Raw genomic sequence first — 24,834 nt, forward strand, 5'->3', positions numbered from 1 at the left:
TCCTCCATCCTAGGAGAATCCCCTCAGTCTCCTACCCCATGACCCCCTCTTTGGAGCATTTTTATTGATGTTTTCTAAAACCTCATTAGGTAACCGGGACTGGAGGGGTAGCAGCTATCTGAGTGGGGAGCCTTGAACCTAGACCAAAGTCCATGTTGCCCTAGATGCCTGTTTTTCCTTTTTGATAGATTTTCCAATCCTTGAACTCCAACCCACCATGTGCCTGGCATGTGAGGTTGACCAGATGTCCCAAGGAGCTCAAGACTCGCATTCATGGGTGGTGGTAGGCCCTGTGGCTTGTCCCTTGTTCCAGGAGCATGGCCTATCTAGCAGGTCACTGTCCCTGGCCAGCTATTTCTTTTGTGAATCAGGTGAGACCAGTGTGGACATGCTGATTTGCAGTGACTCCAATAGTTTCTAAGACAAGGACCCTGCACGCTCTAGGGATGGCCATGGTTTGCAAGACAATAGCATTTGTCTTCACACGACTGCCCCACACGGGAAAATCGTCCACTTACAGAGTTGACCAGTAATTACAACAGCTCTTTCCATTATGACAAAAATACTTGCCCAACAGAATACTTTCTGAAGAGGCCAACAATCCAGAAAAGTAATCTTCTGCCATTTCTCTGAGCTCATTATGACTATTCTGTTTGGCTCTTTGGTTTATTCTCTGACAGTCCTGTTTGTACTTCTTTTTCTTCTTCTGAAAAACAGAAACGAAAAAAACAACTATAACTAAAGAACTCAAACTACTTCATCAGCATTTTGTTGCCATATGGAGCTGGCTGGCCTCGGAGGAATAATCCAAGACTTGGATGACAAGGCATATTATCAAAAGTGGCCAGCACTCTAGGGTGAGCCTGAGAAGGAAATGAACTTAGTTTAATCAGATTAAACTATCATATTGGAGCCAAGGGAAGGGAATCACAAGAACAATATTTTCTACACACACTTCATTAAAAGCTTGCTCAGGATCTCAGATAATAAAAACATCAAGTGTTGACACTAACGTGATAAACCTTGCAAATTTCACAGCAGAATGCATGGTCTTTCTCCTGAAAGAAACAGGAACACACGCATGTTCCTGTGTGTGTGTTACTATCATTAAAGGTCTTTTGACCCTAATTACTTTTGCTATTTTTTGCCATCCAAAATTAGCTGACAACACATCCATTTTTATATACCATATTCAAAATGTAAGTTCAAGAAAAAGACATGTTCTAGGTTAATAATGGTGGGCTGCAGTCCATGGGGTCGCTAGGAGTCGGACACGACTGAGCGACTTCACTTTCACTTTTCACTTTCATGCACTGGAGAAGAAAATGGCAACCCACTCCAGTGTTCTTGCCTGGAGAATCCCAGGGACAGGGGAGCCTGGTGGGCTGCCGTCTCTGGGGTCACACAGAGTCGGACATGACTGAAGCGACTTAGCAGCAGCAGCAGCAGCAGGTTATAAAGGACAAGGCTTTTCTTCCCTCTTTCTCCCTCTTCCAATTCCCTGCCTCAACCTCTCAATGATAGATAGGGAAAGGCTAATCAGAGTATCTTCCTCTTGCACTGTAAGCAACTCAAAAATGAAGCATCCTGATATTTTTAAGAAATTGAAGATCTGGAAAGATGTTAATTACATTGCCCAAAAGCTTCTTGCCTCATTTCAGTGCACTACATAACTAGGTAGCCAGAAGATATATATAGTGCCTGAGTGCTATCCTTGGGTTTTAATACAGTTTCAGTTATTTAATTTCAGTATTGTTTCAAACAGTGAGGAAGACAACTAGCTGAAGATCCCATCAGAACAAGTAGGTGTTACATATGTTTCCAAGTGTCTCCAGGCCTCCGAGTCCTCAGCTACATCTCTTATCTGTGTGTTGGAAATCGTCTACCTTGTGCTTCAAGAGACAAATTGTAGGAAATGTTTATGTAGCTGTTAAACTGACCTAAATTGTAGCCGTTAATTCATTCATTCACTCATTTACCCATCTCATATTTACCGAGCTCCTGTTTACCAAGTACCAGCACTATGCTAGAAGCTGAGAGAGCAGAGCAGAGCAAAGGGACTGGGAAATAAACTGTGGTCCTTGCCTGAGAGATGCTTATTGACCAGGGAGGGAGACAAGATGTAGAGAGTTAACTAGAACTTCTAGCAGCACATGTGGCCACACTGATGTTCCTCTGGGATGCCTGACCTGGATGTACACCCTAGATGCTGAGGATTGGAGTCTCAATGCCCAATTCAGGGACATGAGCAGTGTCCTCGCCTTGCTTGAAGCAATGAGCTAAGACTCTGATGAAGGGAAGGAAAGTGAAGGGTCTGGCCTCACTTAAACTGGGGAATAGGGAAACAAAGACAAGGAAACTCTGCCTGTAAGGGCAGGGAGGTAGTGAGAAACTTACGTTCTTAGGATGTGAGTAGAGAGAGAAAGGACCCTGGGAGAAACTCAGATGGCAAGCCTGTGCCACTCTCTATGTGGAATTCAAATATATCCTGCTGATAGGGGTCAGGAAACCCAGCACCAAAAGCGATCGTAACTTTTTTCCCCTGGACTGTTGGAATCACTGAGATACTGATAGAAGCAAATGAAAAACCACTCTGTAGGGAATGAAAGCCCATTCTGTTGAGCATAAATTCACAATGACAAGTTCCAAATTACATGAAGAAAGAGATCACAATAAGGAAAACCAGCAGATGCAGCAAAGGCAGAGCTAGAAATAAGAGGAACATCTAAAGGTTATTATAAAATATACATGCTTACAATAAGCAAATTAAATAACAGAAGCCATCAGGAAAGAAGAGACCTCTGTGAAAAACAAGCGAACAGAAGACAGACAAGAAAAGGAAGCAAAACATCGAGAAGTAAGTGGTCAATATAGTCACTGACATTAAGCACCGAGTGTTTGGATTAAACAGCAGAGTGGACACAGCCAGAGAGAGAGTCAAAACACTGAAGGATCTGAGGAAACCACTCAGAAGGAAGCCCAGAGGAATAAGGAAAATACGATATTAAGAGACATGGAAAATAGCAATAATACCTAACTGTTGTTAAGTCCTTACTGTATGCCAGGCTCAGTTCATATTGCTTCTCCTCCCTGGTGACTCAGCTGGTAAAGAACCTGCCTGCAATGTGGGAGACCTGGGTTCAATCCCCAGGGTGGGAAGATTCCCCTGAAGACAGGAACAGATACCCACTCCAGTATTCCGGCCTGGAGAAATCCATGGACTATTCCATGGGGTTGCAAAGAATTGGACACGACTGAGTGACTTCCATCTTTCTATCTATCTTGTAATTCATCCAAGGTTCATAATGACCCTCTGTGGTAGGTACTATTACTAGCCCTGGTTTTACAGATGAGAAAACTCATGCAAAGTTAAGAGATGGGAATTGGGAGAGAGGACAGAAACAGGTATCTTCTTCCCAAAGAACTGTTCCAAAGCCCCATTTCTCCATACGCACCTGGGATCCACCTGCACTATCTCTTTTTGGCTTATTGGGAAGCAGTAGCCAATAGTAGTAGTTAAATAAAGGCCCTATTTAACACCACTTCCCATCCTTCTTTGCCTTACTCCTCCCTTTTCTCACTCTTAGAACCCTGTTTTGTATCTTTGAGATAAATCATTAGCATTTAATTCATGTCTACCATAGTAGGTCATTAATAAAAAATATTATAGTGAATTAAGAGAGTATTATAAGCACGCTATTTAAAAACATGGAGGTAAATACCATAAGGGATAATTCTCCCCCAAAATTTCCCTAGTGGTTCAGATGGTAAAGAATCCACCAGTGATGCGGGAGACCAGGGTTTGATCCCTGGGTTGGGAAGATCCCTGGAGAAGGGAATGGCTACCTACTCCAGTATTCTGGCCTGGAGAATTCCATGGACAGGGGAGCCTGGCAGGCTACAAAAGAGTTGGACATGACTGAGCGACTTTCACTTTCACTTTCACAAGTTGAAAATTGTTATTTCCAGGGAAATGAGATGACTGCATTTAGCACCATTAAAAATGTAAGCTATTTACATGCATTTCTTGGATAATTATAATTCAATTATACAAAATTGATGTTGAACTAAAGATGTTTTCAGACAGACCCTGAGTGTACTTATTCACAGACCTTTACTAAATGAACTAATCACATATTATTCAGAAAGAAAGAAACTGAACCAAGAAAGAAAGAATGAAATTTAAGCAGCAGATGTGAAGTTGACAAGTATGTTTGTAAAAGTGAAACAAAAACAAAAATGCTGGAGTGTCTGAATGTGTTTTCAATAAGGGGGATTATAAAAACAAGGCAAAAGCAAGGCTTTAATAACATGGAAGATGGAGAGGGGTGATCAGATTCAAGCCTTTGGATATTTTTTCAGTTTGTTGTTGTTGTTTAGTTGCTAAGTTGTGGCCTATTCTTCTTGGACTGGGGCCCACCAGGCTCCTCTGTCCAGGGGATTTCCCAGGCAAGAATACTGGAGTGGGGTGCCACTTCTGACTCCAGGAGATCTTCTAGGGATGGCACTCGCATCTCCTGTGTCTCCTGCATTGCAGGCAGATTCTTTACCTGCTGAGCCATCTGGATATATCAACCTGATAGATATATTGGCCTGATAGGTAAAACCAGAATATATTAAATATTTAATGGTTGCTATAAAGAGAATAGAAATAAAGCGTACAACTTCCAAACCAAAGAAAGGGAGAAGAATAAAGAAAAATCTATCAATCAAAGACCAAGAAGTACAAAGACAAGTAGAAAGCCCAAATAATGTGAATTTTAAAGACAGTTGTATAACCTTATCATAGGAAAGAATTTCTTTAAAAGTACCAAAACAGAAAAAAAAAAAAACATAAACAACGGATCAAAATGGACAAAAATATGATGAGCAAGCAATTTGCAGAAGAAGAAATCTGAATACATAGCAGGTAGTCGGGATATAGTGATTAAATCACAACCAGCATACTGAAAAGCAAGATTGGTAATACCAAGTGACAATGATGTGGAAATGGAAGCTCTCATATACTGTTGGTGAGATGGTAATTGTTACAATCATCTTGAGAGTTACCTGTTAATATCTAGTTGAGCTAAGGATCTGCATATCCTATGACACAGCTATTCCAATTGTAGTTATATATATTTCTTAGAGAAACTTGCACAAGAGCACTAAAGAGAACTTTATCAGGATGCCCACTGGAGAATTGTTTGTAATTCAAACAATTGTTTGTAATTGTTGTAATTGCCAAATTTTAGATACCAGCTAAATAGTCTTTCATGAGGGATTCATAAACTATAATCTTAACATGGGAATACCAGCAGGAAATATGAATGGACTAGATGTTCATGAATCCACATGCAACAACCCTAAAACATAATGTTGAGTTAAATAGAGAATATTACAAAATGATTCTTAACATGAGATAACCCCTTATGTACCCTGGAAACCCATAAATCAGTATTGCAAAATACTTGCAAATGTATGGTGAAAATATAAAAAATAGATGGGATTCACAAACATCAATTTCAGGATAGTAGTTGCCTCTGGGAAAGAGGAGTGGGGAGGAAGATTGATGGTCTTTGCAATGTCTCTGATTTTTATCCCTTTATATTCTTTTTAAAGCACGAAGGCACCTAGGATAGAGCGCTAACATTTTAAAGCCTGAGTGATGCACACTTGGACAGTATAGGATCCACTGTCTTTTCTGTACCTTTGAACTACATCACAAGCAAAACTTACATTTATAGGATGTTACAGTGAGACTTCAATCGGCAGTAGGTTCCGAGGAAGCACTGAGCGATGAGCAGGTAGTTCCGTCCGGCCGAGTGTCGAGCACTGTCTGTGCTGTGATGCGGAGAATGAGAAAGAGGCTCCTGGGAGGGGGAGGGCAAGGTCCAGGAGCAGAAGGAGGCAGCACGGAACTGTGGGGACTGTGAGTGCCCTGGAGTAGCTGACCACGAAGTGCCAGGAGACGCACGAGGTGATAGAAGACGTGGCTGCAGATCAGACCTGTCTTAGCTGTCAGCTGAGATTTGATACCTTAGAAAGCTTAAGTGTTCACTAAAAGCTCTTAACTTCTTTATCAAGAACACAGTCGGTTCTTTATGTTTCTTGACACTCTTCTGGTTGTTGCAATTTAACATCTATTAGAGTACGAGAACGGCATTTTTGGAATCACCTTAGCAATCATCTACTAGTCCAATCCTTTCGTTTTATCCACCAAAGAATGTATTGATCTCTTGGAGGACAAACCACTCTGAAAGTTTTCATCTTTGCAACCCAAGTTAACTCAGTTGGCTTTTTGGAAGAACTGATTCCTAGGGCAGATTTAAGGAAGAATCTGGAGAAAGGCTGTGTCCAGAGAAGTTGTTCATTGGCAGAAGATTTCATGAAAGTAATACTGTGATATATATAGATGTGTGCTTAATGCTGTTATTCAGTTGCTAACTCCTGTCCAACTCTTTGTGACCCCATAGGCTGTAGCACACCAGGATTCCCAGTCCTTCACGATGTCCCAGAGTTTGCTCAAACTCATATCCATTGAGTTGGTGATGCTATCTAACCATCTCATCCTGTCACCCCCCTTTCTTGCCCTCAGTCTCTCCCAACAGGGTGTTTTCCAATGAGTCAGCTCCTTGCATCAGAAGGCCAAAGTATTGGAGCTTCAACAACAGTCCTTCCAGTGAATATTCAGAGTTGATTTCCTTTAGGATTGGCTGGTTTGATCTCCTTACAGTCCAAGGGACTCTCAAGAGTCTTCTCCAGCATCACAATTCAAATGCACCAATTCTTCAGCTTTCAGCTTTGTGGTCCAACCCTCACATCCATACATAACTCCTGGAAAAACATAGCTTTGACGATACAGACGTTTGTCAGCAAAGTGATGTCTCTGCTTTTTAATATACTGTCTAAGCTGCATGCTTAATAAATTATTTTGATAAGTTCTTAATTATGAAAATTAATAAAAGAAGTCTCTTTAATTCATTTGCTGAAGAATGAGGTGGGGTACCATTTCATTCTACTCCCAACTTTGGGGATTTTTTTTTTTTTATCATAGATGAGAGGATTAAGACAAAGAATGTAAGCCTTGGTCACTCTATGTGGAATATGAAGATCATAGATCACACAGAGGATTCCAGTTCAGGTCACTGGGAGGAACAGGGGACCAGTGAAGGAGCCACAGTTTGCATGAGTTGGCAACAAGAATAGTTTGAGTTCAGGCTATTGAATTTCAGAATATGAGTGTACACCCCAATGATTCATACCACTTCCCCAGCACTGCAGCTTACGATAGCTCAGATAAACATCATCAGGTCTTTCTCAAGGATTCTCTGTAATGTTCTGAAATATGATTTCTGCCATAAAAAGACAATCTCTTCTTGATTCAGACTCCGTCTCTCAAGAAAAACTTGGCAGTCTAGTGAAATCCATTAAATAGGAAGTCCTCACTTGAGGGAAGTGCACTCTTGTTTCTGGTCTTCTCTCGCCTCACTTTGGTCTGAAATCTTTGTTTTCTAATCCTTCATGTCATGTTTGAGCCATATATAAATCAAAATGTCTGTGCAGAATTTCTCTAATTTATAAAACTACCATCACGGAAGAAGTGGTCCAGGGGACACTTATTCAGTTGCTCAGTTGAGTCCAACTCCTTGTGACCCCACGGACTGCAGCACACCAGGCTTCCCTGTTCTTCACCATGTCTCGGAGCTTGCTCAAACTCATGTCCATTGAGTCAGTGATGCCATCCAACCATCTCGTCCTCTGTCATCCCCTTCTCCTGCCTTCAATCTTTCCCAGCATCAGGGTCTTTTCCAGGTGACCCTGACAGGTGATTAATGTGGAGAGTAGCATGAATCTTGGTTTGAGATGAAGATTTTATTGACTCATTCCTTCTTTGCTCCAACAGTTAGTGATCTCAGCAATCTGGGCTGTCTCTTCACATTATCAAACTTATGCTTGTATTTATAACTAATATCCAGAACTAGACATTTGTGGATAATGGACCCACTCCTTCCTGGGTTACCAATCTCTCTCCTCTTTTATACAATTTTGAGCTACGGTCATTTTGGTGGACACAGCAACACACTGCTCATCTTTAGCAAACCAACACAGTGTCTCAGGTAAAGGCAAAAATGGTCACTGCTTTAGTTAGCTATCCAGTTTCTGTCTTGGCTTAGCAGAATGCCCCCATTCACTACAAAGCATTCTATACATTTCTATTAACTCTCCTTGTTAGCTGCCAATATTTATTTGCAGGAAAAAAAGCCCAGCTCTCTTTTGATTCTAATATTACTTGTGGAAATATCTGTATGTCTCCTTATTATCAAAACTTGAGGGAAATTTTAAGCAGAAAGTATTTCCTGTGAGCCTTGTGTGTTTCATGTGTAGCTCTCATTCTTAAAAACACAGTGAGACAAATCACAAAGCCTATCTCTGATGGAAAGGATGAAAGACTGAAACTATGTCAGGTATTGGTTCATCACGTGCTGCTGTCAAAAACCAAGCTAATAAAAGACCAAAACTAACCTTAGTATTGCCAGTGCTTGCCTTGGGCATTCACTGTAAATGAATGATGGGTAATAGTTCCCAAACTGTGTGCAAAATGTTCTGAAGAACACAGGCTGACTTAATATGCACCATTTAAAACAAAATTATCAGATGCTAATATACAAATATGCTAGTGTGCTCTGTATGATGAGCTCAGGAATATATTAGCAGGAAAGCTGTATGACTGAAGTTTGTAATTCATATGCAGTAGATACCTTGGAGCTTTTCTGAGAATTTTAGAACATCAAGCAGTCTATAGAGCAATGTCTATACCATTCTCTTGCAAGCAAAGCAAGAGTGTTTTATTTTTAAGGTAAAGTTGAGATTAGGATTTAGAAGAGCAGAAGGCTTCTTTGCCTTTAAGGAATTGACAGATTTGGGGGGTAGGGGGAACAAGTCTGAGAAGACATTGTTATTTTCTTGTCTTCCTTTTAAAAAATATTTATTTGGCTGCACTGTGTAGTCCATGGAATTCTCTAGGCCAGAATACTGGAGTGGGTAGTCTTTCCCTTCTCCAGGGGATCTTCCCAACCCAGGGATCAAACGCAGGTCTCCCACATTGTGCGCAGATTCTTTACCAGCTCGAGCCACAAGGGAAGCCCAAGAATACTGGAGTGGGTAGACTATCCCTTCTCCAGGGGATCTTTCTGACTCAGGAATTGAACCAGGGTCTCCTGCATTGCAGGCGGATTCTTTACCAGCTGTGCTATGAGGGAAGCCCATTTTTCTTTTTAAAAAGTACTTATTTATTTGGCTGCACCAGGTCTTGGTTGAAGCATGGGGGATCTTTGCTCTTTTGGTTCTGGCATGCGAGCTCAAGTGGTGAAGAGCCCACCTGCCAATGCAAGAGATGCAGGCAGGAGACATGGGGTCAATCCCTGGGGCGGGAAGATCCCCTGGAGGAGGGCATGGCAACCCACTCCAGTATTCCTGCCTGGAGAACTCCAATGGACAGAGAGTCTGGCGGGCTACAGCCCATGGGGTCACAGAGTCAGACACAACTGAGCAACCTGCCACAGCACACAGCATGTGAATTCTCAGCGGTGGCACGTGGGATCTTGTCTCCTGGCCAGGAATCGAACCCAGGCCTCCCCACATGGGGAGTGCAGAAGAACCACCAGAGAAGTCCCTCTAATTGTTTTCTTGAAATCAGGGAAAACTAACTGGGGAGCTCCAGGGCTCCCTTGACATATTGTCAGTTTTGGAAAAGGAAGAGAAAGGGAGTGTGAAAAAAAAAAAAAGGAATTCATGTACTTAAAAGTTTTACAAAATTTACTTTAAATAATTTCTATTCATTAGGTTTAGTAAAATATAAAAATATACTGACTTAATATTCATAGATTCTGAATATCTCCTTCATGTTTTTGGTCATAACTCACATGTTTGCTTAACACTGATCATTTTTGTCAAGGTTTGTTTAATTCTGTTTTTTTCACCTGTGGAGTTTCAAGAGGAAAAAAGGCATGATTTTACATGGTCTTAAAAATAAATTACTTACAGATTGGAAAATGAAAGAATCTTCATTTCAGTAGTTTTTTTTAATCCATAAAATGGAAAGATAGATTTACTTCCTCTGTAAATCGGTAGATCCTAGTAAATGTTACAGGTTTGCCCTTCATCCTTTAAGCAGTCCTCCAGGAATTTCTTCCAAGGTTGGCTTGGAAAGATATTTTTACCTTCAGTATAGCCTCTCTCCTGTGTGCAAATTTCTGGACAGTAGCATGAAATCGTGGTGCGTGACTGGTCTCTGAATGGGGAGATCTGCCTTCATTTCAGGTCTGGACTCTTCCTTGTCCACATCCGACAGCTTTGGGCCACTTCTTTCATCTCTCTGCCTTCTTGTCAGGTGGTGGTCAGAACACCTCAACTTTTAGAATTATTGTCAGGACTCAATGCTTTTTTAGTTAAAAATACATATATATAATTTATGTGACATAATTTTCATAGATAATATTTAATATATTTGTGTGCTCAGTTGCTCAGTCATGTCGAACTCTTGGTGACCCCATGGACTGTACAGCCCACCAGGCTCCCCTGTCCATGGAATTTTCCAGCCAAGAATACTGGAGTTTATTATCAGGTAAATACATTCTACAAATAAACGCATACATATAAACATTTAATATACCCATCAGTAAAAAGCCCAGCAGAGTTTCTTAAACACACTGGAAGCTCACCAAGTGACATGTCCCTCTCTGCCTCCCTGCCTGCAATGGACTGTCTTCCCTGGCAAAATAATCATTGTGACACTGAGTGAATGGGTTTTAAAGCCTACCTTTATCTCTATGTACTGTGCATCTATTTTGTTCTTAAGTCCCCATGCTGTGCTGTGCTGAGCTTAGTCGCTTAGTCACGTCCCACTCTTTGCAACCCTACAGATTGTAGCCCGCCAGGCTCCTCTGTCCGCACGGATTCTCCAGGCAAGAATGCTGGCATGGGTTGCCATGCCCTCCTCCAGTAAGTCCCAATAGCACACTGTAATATGATCCTTTCTTTAGACTCTTCTTAGTTTTTTAATTTCCCCTTCCATTCCTGTAAATAAATTCCCTCTTACATGTAAGATGGCAACAAACTGTTGTTATTACACAATAATTTGTATGGATAAAATATGCATCACAAAGGAAAAAGCTCTATTGACATAACATGTATAGAAATAAATAGAATTCCTCTTCAGCAGGCTTCCCTATTATTAAAAAAAAAAAAAAAAACTGGTTTGGAACTCCTGAGAGAACATGATCTTGGCGCACTGGGAAGATGAGTACAAACTGGCTTGTTAGAAGCAAAGATATCCCTTTGATCATTTACTTCACTAGTCTTAGTGCATATTGTAATGCTTCCCTCAGTGAATTAGACCATCGTCTTTTCCGTGGGAGAAGTAATCTGCATGTTACACAGTTATACACCCACGATACCCACTTACAAGCTCCCCATCGCTGGCTACTCACAGCTACCCCCACACACTCAGTGATGTTTCATGTATAACTGAAGTTCTCCCACTTGGATAAAGGGCCAACCTGCATTTCTTGCCAGTGGTACGTTATCCTGTTACCTTGTTCCTGCACCTGCTCTGTACAAACACAACTGCGACTCTGTCCTAATGGCCAATTATCATTAAGCTGATCATGAGCTTTTGTCAAACAGCCTGGAGGGACTCGCTACACTGTTAATACCATCCTGCCCTAAAAGGATAACAGTGAGTATCAGCTGCTGTCTGTTTTCAAGATTGAAAGGGCACGAATGTGCCAGTAGAAATGATAGATAAGATTCTCTTCATCCTATTTTTACCCCTGTTCTCTTTACCACCAGCAGCTAAGCGCTGCATGGCAGGCAAGGTTTCTGTGTCCTGTGCCCGCAGTCTCATAACCTTTCTTGGTTGGATTTCATGATGCCATATGCTTCTGTCCTAAAATAGTATTGAGGGTCCTCTGAAGAAAAACTGCCTAGCAGTTTTCTGCATGTCGGTGGGATGGTTGGAGGAGGAGAGGTGTGCTTGGCCATTAAACATACTTTGGATCTGATTTCTCCTTGGCAGAATGCTAATTGCATAACCCGGGGAATTTACTTAATTGTATTGCGCTTCTGTTTCCTGAAGCATAAAATGGAAATAATAGTTCCATCTTACGGAGTTGCTGTGATGATTAAATAAGGTGATCTATAATATACAAATGCATCCCCACACAGCTACACACACATTTGTCATTGATGTATTAGTCTTGATAGGCTAGATTAATCTTCAGTTAAAAAAAATACAAAACTCCAAGATTTCGGTGGCTTATAGCAAAACAAGTTCATTTCACGAACTACATGAATCTGGTGTGTCAGCAGGTGGGCTTGGCTCACTCCAGAACCCAAAGGGAAGCAGCAGCCATCACCTTGAACTTCAGTTTATCACACATAGATCAGAATTGGTCACCTGGTTCCACCCACCTCCAAGGGATCTAGACATACAGACTGCAGCTCTACCACGTACCAGAAGACAGGAGATCAGAAATATCTGGAAAACAATAGTAATGCCTACAATATCTGTTTTACAAAAATGAGACAGTATTATGGTCAGTTCTGAATGTTAATTTTCTTATTAACAGTGCATCGTGGAAATCCTTCCAAGTCAACTTATTTAAATATAACTCATTACTTTAGTGGCATTGTGCTATATACCTACTATAATTTAGGCAGTCATTTCTTTATTGCTGGACTTTATTTCATTGAAATATAAACACACCCATGTTATATTTATAATGTCTTTATTCTCTAGGGCTTTTATTACTATAAAATAAATATCCAGAAATATCTAAATCTGCCAGAATTCACCTGGTTCAGAAAGCAAATCATAAGGATATGTGTGAAGTGAAAGTGAAATCACTCAGTCGTGTCTGACTCTTTGTGACCCCGTGGATTGTAGCCTACCAGGCTTCTCCATCCATGGGATTTTCCAGGCAAGAATACTGGAGTGGGTTGCCATTTCCTTCTCCAAAGGATATGTGTGTAAGGCTATAAATCTCAGTTTAAATTGGATTTGTCATTTGAAGCGAAATGTAAAGAAACTAAATAGTTTGGAACAACTGACCTCTCATTTACTAATCTTTAATGACCCACAACCTCTACCAAATCTATCCTCTTTTTTACCATGGATATAAGCAGGAATACTCGATCCCAAATTTTGAAATTTATACTAAGAGCCTTCCTTGACCATTGGCAATAGAGATTTTAAAGATGCTTGACATAGACAAGACTTTGCAGAAAATTTCCTGCCGTCTTTAATCACTGTCACAAAAATTCTATTCACGGGTCATAAAGCATGGGCCTGTTATGGAGAAGATTGTTATTTGGGCAAAAGAACTGGAGCACTCCAGTCCTCTTCCCATTCATGGTTAACGCAGGAAAAGAAACATTCCAAGATAACGCTGCTATCAAGAAGCTACAGGAGTTTGCTCAGATGGTTTCCCCTCAGTTACCTCTTCCTCTACCTGTTTTGTGTAACTGCTTCCAAATGCCCCTTCCCATCACATTGTTATCTGCTAAGTGTTTTTAAAATTTTCACAGAACAAACCCTTAGTAAGCATAATTATTGCAACCCTAAAAGTAAAGTTGCTTTCTAGTCAAAGTTTTAGGAGGAAGAAAACAGCAAATTCTTAGCTAAAATTAAAACAAAAAACATACCAAAAAACTGCTCACATCATTCAGATGTCTCAACTATATTTTTAAGAACGTTAGTTCTAAAAACAGCTGTGAAATTGTGTCTTCAAACCTACTGTCCAATGACCACTCCCTGGCTCATCTACCAAAAACCTGTCAGGTTTGATTAAGAAATAATAAGATAAAAGCTTGGGCCAAAAGAACTTTTGCTATGGGTTCTAAAACACAGTTTGAAGGAAAACATGTGGTAGAAAGCCTTTCTATGAGGAGAATCAAGGCTTGCCAATTGTACAGCTGGTTTCTAACCTTTATCTGCAGGAATGACATTCAAAATATTTAATAACTAGAGTTGCAAGAGTCAAAAAGGCCTATTAGAAGAGATGCCAGCCGTAATCAATCCATACAGCTGTACCAGTGCCCAAGAGCTGCATGTGAGCTCTGCTGATACACGACTGAATTGCCTAAAGAATTTTCACAGCCTCCCACAGCAAGCTCTGATCACGTCTTCTTGCTCGGAATATAAATGCTTTATGCTAAATATAAGAAAGCCTGGAAGCTGTATCCCTCTCTTAAATGACACATTCCATTTCATGCTTCCATTCCAGCATCTGCCAAAATAAAAACAAAACACAAGAACAAAAACAACACACACTCAAACAGAGAAGTAGTGTAGCACAATTCTGCATTCGTGAACCATTTGGAAGTAATTTTTAATGCTGTTCTTAAACGTGTACTTTGTAGATTAGCCTACAATCCTGGCTTTAACATAGTACACATTTAGATCAAACTTAGAAAAAATAGATGCTGTTCTGTGAGAAAAATTATAGAGGCTCTTCTTATATGTGAGTGAATAATTAGGGAGTGTATTAGATTTCTAGGGCCGCTGTAATAAATTGTCAGAAAGTTAGTGGCTTACAACAGACATTTGTCCTGCTGCTGTTTGGGAAAAGAGTTCTGTCTGTCCTCCGTGTGTCTTTTATAATGACACTTGCCATTGGACTTAGGATTCACCCAGGTAATTCAAAAATATATCCTTATCATGAGATCCTTAATTTAGTGACATCTGCAAAGAACCTTTTTTTCTAAATAACATCAACTCACAGGTTCCAGGAACTTGACATGGACATACCTTCTGGGGGCCACCATTCAACCCACTATAGGGAAGATAGGAACAAGAAAGGAAGAAAATTTAACAAATAGGTTGAGTTCAAATCAAAGAAAAAAAATTGAGGAAGAAAAAAATTTTTTAATCTTTTCTTACATCAAATATGTATAGTACTATTTTTCGAAGTACACACACCTCTCTTTGAATGATTTGGCCGCTTTGCCTTGTTATCAACATTACTATTTTGTATTTCTATTCTCTTTTTTCATAAGAGTTAAAGCACTATATGAGCATTTCCAAATTTCTACCCTTAACTTTGATTCTGACTGCCTTTGCGCCTAAGAGCTGTTAAGTGTTCAAAGTAGGATGGAGCACAGACAAGCAGAGAGCAGAACAAAATCTCGGCTCCAAGCGATGGCGTGGAATTTCAGTGTCCGCAGCTGCCGTCACATCATCATCCTGGTGATGTCTCCTGGAAAGCTCGGTCTTCAGGCCCTGCCTTGCTGGGTGTAACTCTCCCACCAGCCTGACCCCACGCCGACCGTGAACTCCTTCTGGCCTATGAGCTTGTTTTCTCCTCACTGCCACAACCTCTCCCACCCCCTCTCTGCCCTCAACGGCTGCAGATCAACTTTCCCAGGGAAATTCTCCCTCATCAGCCCCATCTGTGCCATGTCTATCACTGCAGAACTCCCTCTACACACGGCTCCCAGTCCGATAGCAAAGGCATATTTCTCCATGGCTGCTCCGATACAAGTTTACACATGTGTTTTCAGCTGCCTGTGTTTTGAGAGCATCCTCTCTCCTCAGGCCTCCCCAGGTGGCTCAGACAGTAAAGAATCTGCCTGCAGTGCAGGGGATTCCAGGTTCGATCCGTGGTGTCAGGAAGATCCCTGGAGAGGGGAATGGCAACGCACTCCAGTACTCTTCTCTGGAGAATCCCGTGGACAGAGGAGCCTGGTGGGCTACAGTCCATGGGATCGCAGAGTTGGACAGGACTGAGCGACTGACTCTTTCACTCTTCTTTCCCTTCTATTTTAAGCCCTGCAAGCTCAAGGGTCCTGTCTGCCGCTCTCTTCAGAACCAAAGTGTGTTCTCCACTGGTAGGCAGTTAATATTCTTCCCAGGCTGGTGCTCCGCAAACATTAAAGTGCCCCCGAATCACCTGGCGGTCCTGTTCAGACGCAGATTCTGGGGTACAGCGTGACAGGCTGCGTTTCTTCCTTCCCATTTAGATCATCTGGGTGAACATCTCACCCGAGCTGCACTCGCTCTGTTGAGATACCCTGACGTAAGTGATGGAAATGCTCTGGATTATCTTTCCCTTCAGTGGTTCTTTCCTTCCTCTTAAAAGTGGAAAAAAAAATAAAATCCCACAATACTATCTATTTTTCCAAGAATGCTGTAGCATGATCATTTTCTTTCATTGTCAAGGCAGGGAGATGATTATCAAAGGCAGCAATAGAGCTGAGCCATAATTACAAGGATCTTAATTAAACACAGGTTCGTCTTATGGGATGAGACAAACACAGACTCTGTATAAGACATGTCCTGACATCGAGTGCTGTAGGGATATTAGAGTAATGGGTGTCAGAAGGTGGCTTCACAGAGGTGGCATTCAGGGCACAGAGCAGGATCAAGAAAAATGCCAGACGGGTGTGCACCCCTGTTCTGCTGTCTGCCAGGGGTCAGAGGAAAGGGGGTGCCAGCAGAGATCACACTCAGCATCTTCCAGCAGCACTGAGGTATATTCCATCCCAGTCCCCTCTCTACCCACCTTCTCTTATGACAATAAACGACTGTGCATCTCAGGTTCCAAATTCAGCCTGAGACACAAACATTCATACATCTTCTAAGAGGAGTGCGTACTCAGTCGCTTTAGTCCTGCCCTACTCTTTGCAACCCCATGGACTGCAGCTCACCAGGCTCCTCTGTCCATGGGATTCTCCACAGGAATAATAGAGTGGGTTGCCATGCCCTCCTCCAGGGGATCTTCCCTACCCAGGTATCGAACCCACGTTTCCTGCATTAGAAGCAGATTCTTTACCCACCGAGCCATCTGGGAAGCCCCTTCTGAGAAGAGTAAGGTCTGATAGAACTTTCAGCACAGATGAAAGCGTCCTACCACTGTTCCTCTAATACAGTAGCCCCCGTGTGCACGTGACTGTTGGGCACTTTAAGTGTGGCTAGTGCAACCGAGGCACCAAAATTAATCTCAGTTCATTTTCATTTATTTAAGTGTAAATAGCCATGTGCAGCGGAGAAGGCAATGGCACCCCACTCCAGTACTCTTGCCTGGAAAATCCCATGGATGGAGGAGCCTGGTAGGCTGCAGTCCATGGGGTCGCTAAGGGTCAGACACGACTGAGCGACTTCACTTTCACTTTTCACTTTCATGCATTGGAGAAGGAAATGGCAACCCACTCCAGTGTTCTTGCCTGGAGAATCCCAGGGACGGGGGAGCCTGGTGGGCTGCCGTCTATGGGGTCGCACAGAGTCGGACACGACTGAAGTGACTTAGCAGCAGCAGCAGCCATGTGCAGCTAGTTGATACCATTATTGGCCAGCATAGTTAGAAGCTCAAACTCAGGGTAGACTGTTTAGGAAAAGGAACCACTGAACAAGACCTTAGGCCTCTACACACCAAACCTGAATAAAGAACCCCCACAGCTGCAGAGCATCACCTTGAGACTAAGCTGGCGGTCATGTCAGTATTCTCTCTACTACAATGTATTGATAACTTGGTCAATTAAGATAGAGACACTTGAGCTCTTGGGTCTGGTTTCATATTCAGTGAGCAAATAAAAGACTGCTGTGGGCTTCACTGTTTTAACAAGACCAGGCAGAGTTTGTGCAACTCTGTTATTCTGATCTGTGGGCAGAGAGTAAGGTGGAAAAGGCTTGCAATTAAAAAAAATTTTTTTTTTTATAAAAAAAGCTGTGTTTTTTGCTCGGAAGGTACTTAAAGAGGTGACACAGTTTGGGAGAGGGATCGAGTATTTGAAAAAAAGAATAACAAATATTGACCCATAACACAATGCAATAAATTCCTTCATACACTCCTCCAGCAGAGCAAATGGCTCCTTGGCCACCTCTGTGCATATTTAGTCACGTCAGTCTTGTCCGACTCTCTGCAGCCTCATGGACTGCAGCCCGCCAGGCTCCTCGGTCTGTGGGATTCTCCAGGCAAGAATACTGGAAGGGGTTGCCATGCTCTCCTCCAGGGGATCTTCCCAACCCAGAGATCAAACCCGTGTCTCTTATGTCTCCTGCATTGGCAGGTGGGTTTTTTTTTAATTTTTTTTAACCACTAGTGCCACCTGGGAAGGGCTTCCCTTGGAGCTCAGTCAGTAAAGAATCTGCCTGCAGTAGAGGAGACCTGGGTTCAATCCTGGGGTTGGGAAGATCCCCTGGAGAAGGAAAATGGCACCCCACTCCAGTATCTTTGCCTGGAAAATCCTATGGACAGAGGAGCCTGGTAGGCTACAGCCCATGGCGTTGCAAAGAGCCAGGCATGACTGAACGACTAACACTTTCAGCCTTCAGTCTCTCAGCCACCTGAAAGCCCTTGGCCACCTCCAAGATGAAGCTATTAGCCAGGGACCACGTGATATGAATATGACAGGAAAAGAAACTAGGATTTACCTGTAGCTGATTTGACTGGTAATCCAGGTGAGAAGGGAGGGGTCCCTGAAAGCCCCAATGGGCACTAGGGGAGACGGGGTTGTGATATAATTAAAGAGAACAGAACTCCAACTAAGGATTCCCTGACATCTCCTTCTAGAGCAGACCATGGCAGCTGGACACCTGGTGTTCCTAAGTACAGAATGCAAACGAAGCTGGAAATCTGCTGACTTGGACAGAATGCTTTGCATGTGAGAAGTAGTATAAATGAGTGGGAGAGCTGGTGTGATCAGAAGCATATTATAACACAGTAATTTAATATCCCCAGTGGGTGGTGGACCCTATTCCCCATGAGGTGAGCTGTATGTGTCGAGAATTTGCCCAGTGACCTGTCTTGTGCGGTGGTGTAAGACAACAGGGCGGGACTTCCCCGGTAGCCCAGTGGTAATGAACCCACCTGCAATTCAGGAGCCACAGGAGGCATATGGGTTCGATCCCTGCCTGGGTCGGGAAGAGCCCTTGGAGGAGGGCATGGCAGCCCCCTCCAGTATTCTTGCCGGGAGGATCCCATGGACAGAGGAGCCTGGTGAGTTACAGTCCATAGGGTCACCAAGAGTCGGACACGACCGAAGTGACTGAGCATGCGCGCAAGACACAGGGTATTATGAAATTCACTTTGGAGAAGTTCTTGGAAAGAGCCGGTGGTGATAGCGGGTCCTTTAGCTGATACTGTTTTCACTGGCCAGAAAAGAGGACAAGGGCTCACAGGGAATGGGGCGTGAAGGGAAAAACAAGCTTGGAGTCAGACACACCTAGCTGTAAAAACATTTGCCCACTTAGGCTTTGTATCGAGATCACCTGGGAGCTTGTTAAAAGTTCAGATTCCTGGTCCTTTCACTGAGCTACTAAACCAGGATCTCTCCGCTGGGGGCCGAAAAGGCTCTTTTTAAAATAAACACAGAAGGTGACTGTGCTGTGAGGCTTCTCTTAGCGTTAGCTCTGTAAAAGGTGAGGTAGGATTCATGATACCTGCAGTCAGGATTATGGTACAGATATAGTGTCATTTAAAAAACAGCAACAACAAACAGGTAAATCAAACAAAGGCTGGATAAACTTGTAGCTCTTACTATTCTTGAGCCATACATTTGCCTTCTTGAAGATACTGTTCTTTTCTTTAGAGATCTCAAGTTGATGTCGTTTGCCTTGCTGAGCCTTATTAACTGTGCTAACTCAGCTGGAGAATCTTCACCCAAATTAGCTAGGATCCCAAAGTTGCAAGTTGTTGTTTCTGAGAATTGATAAAAGCAATCTTTCCTGTTCCTTTTCGCTCTTTAAGTTTTAATGACATGGGTGTAAGGCCCTCTTCAGGTCAGGGAATTTCTGTTGAACGTGAAAACATCAATTCTGCTGTAACAGGTTGTCGACTCCAGTGAAAAGTCAAGGGCTTGCGGGGGCGGGGGTGGGGTGGGGTGGGGAGCGGATCCGCCCGAGAATGGTAACGTGTTCTGGCCCCAGAGAGGCGCGTGGACCTCGAGGGCTCCCAACACAGCGGCCTTCGGTGTGGCCCATCTTGCTTTCAATAGGCAGCAAGAGGCTGGAGGAAACGGGGGGCGGGGGAGGTTGGCGTTCTGCCCTGCAGTTCGAGAGAGTGAAGGTAGCTGCAAAACCCGGCAGGCTCCAGTGGCTGGTGCTGAGACGCGCAGAGGGGTGGGGCTGCCCGGCGAGGATGAGCGCAAGAGGCCCCGAGGGAGGCGGGGGCGCAGCATCCTAGGTGGGACGGGGGAGTGCTTTCCGGAAACCCTCCTCCGGCCTCGGGATCCCGATTGGCTCGGGCGGGGAGGTCGGCAAGGTCAAGACCCCCTCGGCGCCTTCTTCTGATCCACGCTGCCGCGGTCGAGCGGCTGCCGAGACGCGGGTTGCGGGGCGTGGCGGGGGCATGCTGGCCAGGCGGCGGGGCGCGAGGGGCAGCGCGCGGGGACCGGAGCGGCGCCCGGCCCGGGGCGCCCGGGGACCGGATGGCGGAGCCCACACGCGCCGCGGAGCCGGAGAGGTTTGCGCTCCGCTCGCCGCGCTGCAGGGTGGGCGCGGTGCCAGGCGCGAACGCCCAGAGACCCAAAAGGAAAGCTTTTTATTTGCTGAGGATGAAGCCCCTGAAGGAGCCCGCCCCCAACAACAACAACAACGTGTCCTTTGTGATCCATTGTCAACTGGGCAAGGAGATCAAACACATTTGCAGCAACTGCAGTCGTGGGGAGGACGCCCGGGACGGTGAGTGTCGGGGCGCGTCGGGGCGGCGACGAACGCGGGAGGAGAGGAGGCGGCCCTGCCGGTCCCAGTTTGGGGGCGCCGCGGGCGGCTCTACCCGGAGAACTGCGGGGACATCCGCCTTCTAACCGGGCGTGACGCCCGCCCAGCCGGCACTTTGCGGAGCGCTGCCCAGAGCCAAACCCGGACCGCATCCGTGCTTAGACCATTGATGGAAACGCTCCCCCGAAACGAGGGGTTTGAAACCGTTAAAGGGGAAACTCTGGGATTTGGGAAGGTGGCGCTTTAGGGGGTTCATCAGGGGCAACATTATTAGCTTTCAAGAGACGATTCCACCTGCTCTCCTAGCTTTTTGGGCTTCTTAGGTGTTCTCTCACCCTTGCGTTGTGGTAGGATGTGAGCTCTGCTGGGCAGCGTTACAGATGTGGGCGTCGGGTGGGTTGACTCTGGAGAGGTGGTTTGGCCTCGGCCCCAGCGCCCTGCGCCCTGGAGACTTGTGGAGTTGTGGAATGATGTCCGTTCGGAGTAAAACATGGCCGTGGTTTTTGGAGTGCCGGTGCTGGTCCCTCCTGGAATGATGCCTAGTGGCCAAATGTGGGAGGTGGGGAAGAGACGGCAGCGGCTTCCTCCAGGTGAGCCTGTTCGAACTAAAGAGCTCCCCCCAAACCGATCGGAGCGGGGCGGTGAAAGGGTACCGGGCCTCAGCGACTCCAGGCAGAAGGAGCCAAGCAGAAGGGAGAGCCCTGCGCGGGCAGAAAGCTCTGCAGTTGTGGGCGCGCCTGTGTAACGGTCCAGCATCTCCCAGGCAGTTGGAAGCAGCTCACAGAGCTGACTCCGGAGGGCCCCTTGAAGGTCTGGAAAAAGTTTGAGGCAGCGGGGTTTTGCAGGGAAAGTATTAGCTATTGGCCAGGCTGAAGCTCATCGCCTGGCTTGACGCTGCACACACCTGCTTGGGCAGGCAGATTTCTGCTACCAACCCCAGGCGGGGTTCGCTTGTTCCCTTTGTAAGAACGCTTATTACTTAGGGCTTTCTCTGGTTTCTTGCTGGCCTCTGAAGTGCAGCGTAATGAAGTGACTGGCTTGGCTAATGTCTTTTCAAAATTAAGAGTCCTGCTAGCATAATTATACTTTTCTTTGATTAAACTGCAAGAGAGGCTGTGCCGGATGGCAATAGGCATCCAGGAGGAAAACCATGCTGGAGAAAGGCAGGCACACAGCACAGGGGCCAGCACTCCTGGCAGGTCTGGGGGAGGATCTCCACACACTGACATGCGTTTGGTCCTTTGGTTACTCTCTAAGCTGATGACACCTATGGGATATATAAATGGATTAGTGAGATGATCTAAAGCCAGTCTTTTACTGTCTACTATAATAGAGCCTGAGATGCAGGCTAAAATATTTATTAAATGAGTCATTCTGTTGACGGAATTGCTTCCCAAATGGGCTACTTCCACAACCTTGGGGAATTGATTTAAATTAGGATCTCTGAATGTTACTGCAGTAAGGAAAGGTCTGTACCCACACGCAAGGATATGGGTTCATGTGTGTAATTACGAACACGATGCTTCTGCTTACAATATGCGTCACCGCCACAACCTCAAATGCTCCAGAATGTGTTACGGAGCTGTCTTTGTGGCTGTTCACATACCACCTGATGGGACTAAAGCCTTTCATTTCAAAGGATTCTTGTGTAGGGGGAACCTCATGTGGGGGTGCTTAATTTCTGCCAAGTTCTCCCCCGGCTAATCCTGCCTTCCAGTGTGTGTGGTGTACTTCTTTAGTCACTGAGAAAATGAAGTCAGGAGCTTCACCCTTCTCCTTTTACTGCCAAAACCCAAAGCAGCACTGCCCGCTGTGAAGGAAAGGAAGTTCAGATACATTTCACTTTCTGCCGAGACTGACCTTGAATCATCCATCGTCATGAGTGGAGGTTCTGTGAGTGAAGTTCTCCAGCAGCTGTTTTTCAGTTTGAGTCATCTGTTTGTGCATGCCAGGAAGAGCCAGCTATTTTAATGGAAGTGTATAGTAAAGACTGTAGTAAGGCCAACAGATTTGGTAGGACTCGACAGAGGAGGACGTTTCTTATGGTGGAGTGTGCCTGTGTTGTGTCCAGTACCCTAAATGTGTTAGGTTTCTCCTTCAGCACCATGGAGGTCATTTAGTAGCCACCAAGGAAAGTTCTGGTCCAAGTGGAAAGTCCTTACCTGAAATTTTACACAGGGAGAATTTTATAGAGATATTGCCCACTGAGGCTCAATCTTAACTTCCTCACATATAGGATATATTTAAACATTTTTATAACTCAGTCTAAAGACAATCTATAAAACTATTTGGCTGATAGAGAATAAACTTTAAAAGAAAAAAAGATCCCTGGCTCAGTGAACATATATAAAAAGTGAAATTGCATTTCAGCGCTTGCCCTTTTACTTGAGTTTGTCTTTTTTTTTTTTTTTTTTTTGAGTTCCTGGTATCCACTGACTAGAACTAAAGATATTTGACTGACTTTATTTTAAAATAGAAAATGATTTAAAAAATTGTAGAATGTAGTTCACCTTTAATGGCCCAAGGTAGTTTGTGTTTCTTTCATTTTTGCTGTTCTGGTTCAATATTGAAGCCATTTTTCAGATGTGGAAACAAGCTACCATAGTATTTCAGTGTAAAGGCCACAAGTGGGTGAATGGTAGAAAAAATTCAAATTCTTGTCTGTCTTTGAAACTGGAGTGCTTCCCACTGTGCCTTCAAGTTGATTATTATTATTTTTTTTTATGGCACCTGTACTGAATGTAGGAAATGAAGTACTGTGATGTGTATATGCCTGTGTTATATACATGTACAGTCCTGATAAGCCAGGTTTATTAAGATACTGAGCTGAAAGGAATTGTACAGTTCCCTAGCATATTTAATTTTACCTGCTTTTCCTACTTAGAGAGGCTGTCATTAGTAGGAATAGAGGGGGAGAAGTTTTTAGATGAGTAGATAATAAGTTTTGTACATTGTAAAGCTCCAAGAGACATAGCTACCTTACCACTGAACTTTTATTGGAAGTCAGTAGGAGAATTTGATTTTACAAACAGGTAAAAACTCTGGGGGAAATCTAGGATCTATGCTGTATATAATTTCATACCTGTTTTCTTTTCTCCTTTGAATTACTTTTGAGTCTGTTAGTGAGGAATTATAGAATTATGCCATTAACAATTGTGTATTAAGATATAATTTCAATAGAAATAAAACATTTTGAAGAATTTTTAAAAATATTTTGAAACTTCTGTCTTATAGTGGCCTATTTATGAAGCAATCAAATGAAAAATAGTAGATTTGGAAACAAGACATTGATTATAACTGCTACTCCATGCCTTTTACGTGTGATGGATCAATATTTCAAGGTTGTTTTCACTTCACTAAATATGATTTCTATTCTTCAAATATTCGTACATAAAATCACTAATCCAGTGACTTACTAGATGCATTTCCAAACTTTATTTTGGGGATTAGAAATATTTAACGTGTCTTCTAATGGCTTCCAGTGTGAACTTCTGGAACAAAAACAATTTGTCCTGATACTTCTAAGTTACTCTGTAAGTTTCATTCCGTGAGACAGCCTTTTGGAAAGCAGTGCTTTATGAGTTTCTGTGGGTCAAATCCTTCCTTTTGCAGATGAGGAAACTGAGGTGCATAAAGATGAGGGGAGCAGTCCCCTGAGATCCAACCGTTTGGTGTTGGGGTTGCTAACAGTACCTGTCCCTTGATGAAGCAAGAAATTTCTAATAGTGGTCCAGAGCTGACTCCTGGAACCTCACTCCCTGTTTTCAGACAATGGCTCCTCCCCTTGCCAGCTGGGTGACTTTAGGATACCATGATACTGTCTACTGCATGGAGTTGTGAGGATTAAATGAGATAATCGGTACGAAGCACTTAGCATGGTGCCTGGCGAGAGAAGGTGCTGGAGAAATATTAGCTGTGATCACTATCATCAGTATTGTTACCACCAAGTTCAATTTTGTCTTGTATTTTTCCTCCTGCTATTGTGCGTTCCTTGATCTCTTCTGTAATTAAACATCCCTGGATTGGGTCCAAGATGAAAGCACCAATTCTACTCTGTATTTAACAGTGAAAACGTATCTTTCTAATAAAAGCAAGGAAAAGTGAGATTGGAGAAGAGCCCCCTTCAGCGTTGTGCA

General features: G+C 43.6%; 1 protein-coding gene across 10 annotated transcripts in view; it reads left to right on the forward strand.

The window, feature by feature from the left end:
• PHACTR1 (phosphatase and actin regulator 1) overlaps positions 1 to 24,834 on the forward strand; it is a 515,267-nt gene that overhangs the window by 252,482 nt on the left and 237,951 nt on the right. For 4 of the 10 annotated variants that reach the window (XR_005722668.1, XR_005722670.1, XM_040249266.1 and 1 more), the window contains exon 1: positions 20,366 to 20,659. The exons of the other annotated variants lie outside the window; for them this stretch is intronic. Coding sequence is in view for 2 of the 4 variants with exons in the window: in XM_040249266.1 (XP_040105200.1) it covers positions 20,407 to 20,659 (253 nt within the window). In the remaining 2 variants the exon portion in view is untranslated. Of the gene's footprint in view, positions 1 to 20,365; positions 20,660 to 24,834 lie in introns of those variants that run through there. 10 annotated transcript variants of the gene reach the window in all.

The sequence above is a fragment of the Oryx dammah genome, unplaced genomic scaffold (genome assembly GCF_014754425.2).
Source record: "Oryx dammah isolate SB20612 unplaced genomic scaffold, SCBI_Odam_1.1 HiC_scaffold_11, whole genome shotgun sequence".
Taxonomy (NCBI): Eukaryota; Metazoa; Chordata; class Mammalia; order Artiodactyla; family Bovidae; genus Oryx; species Oryx dammah.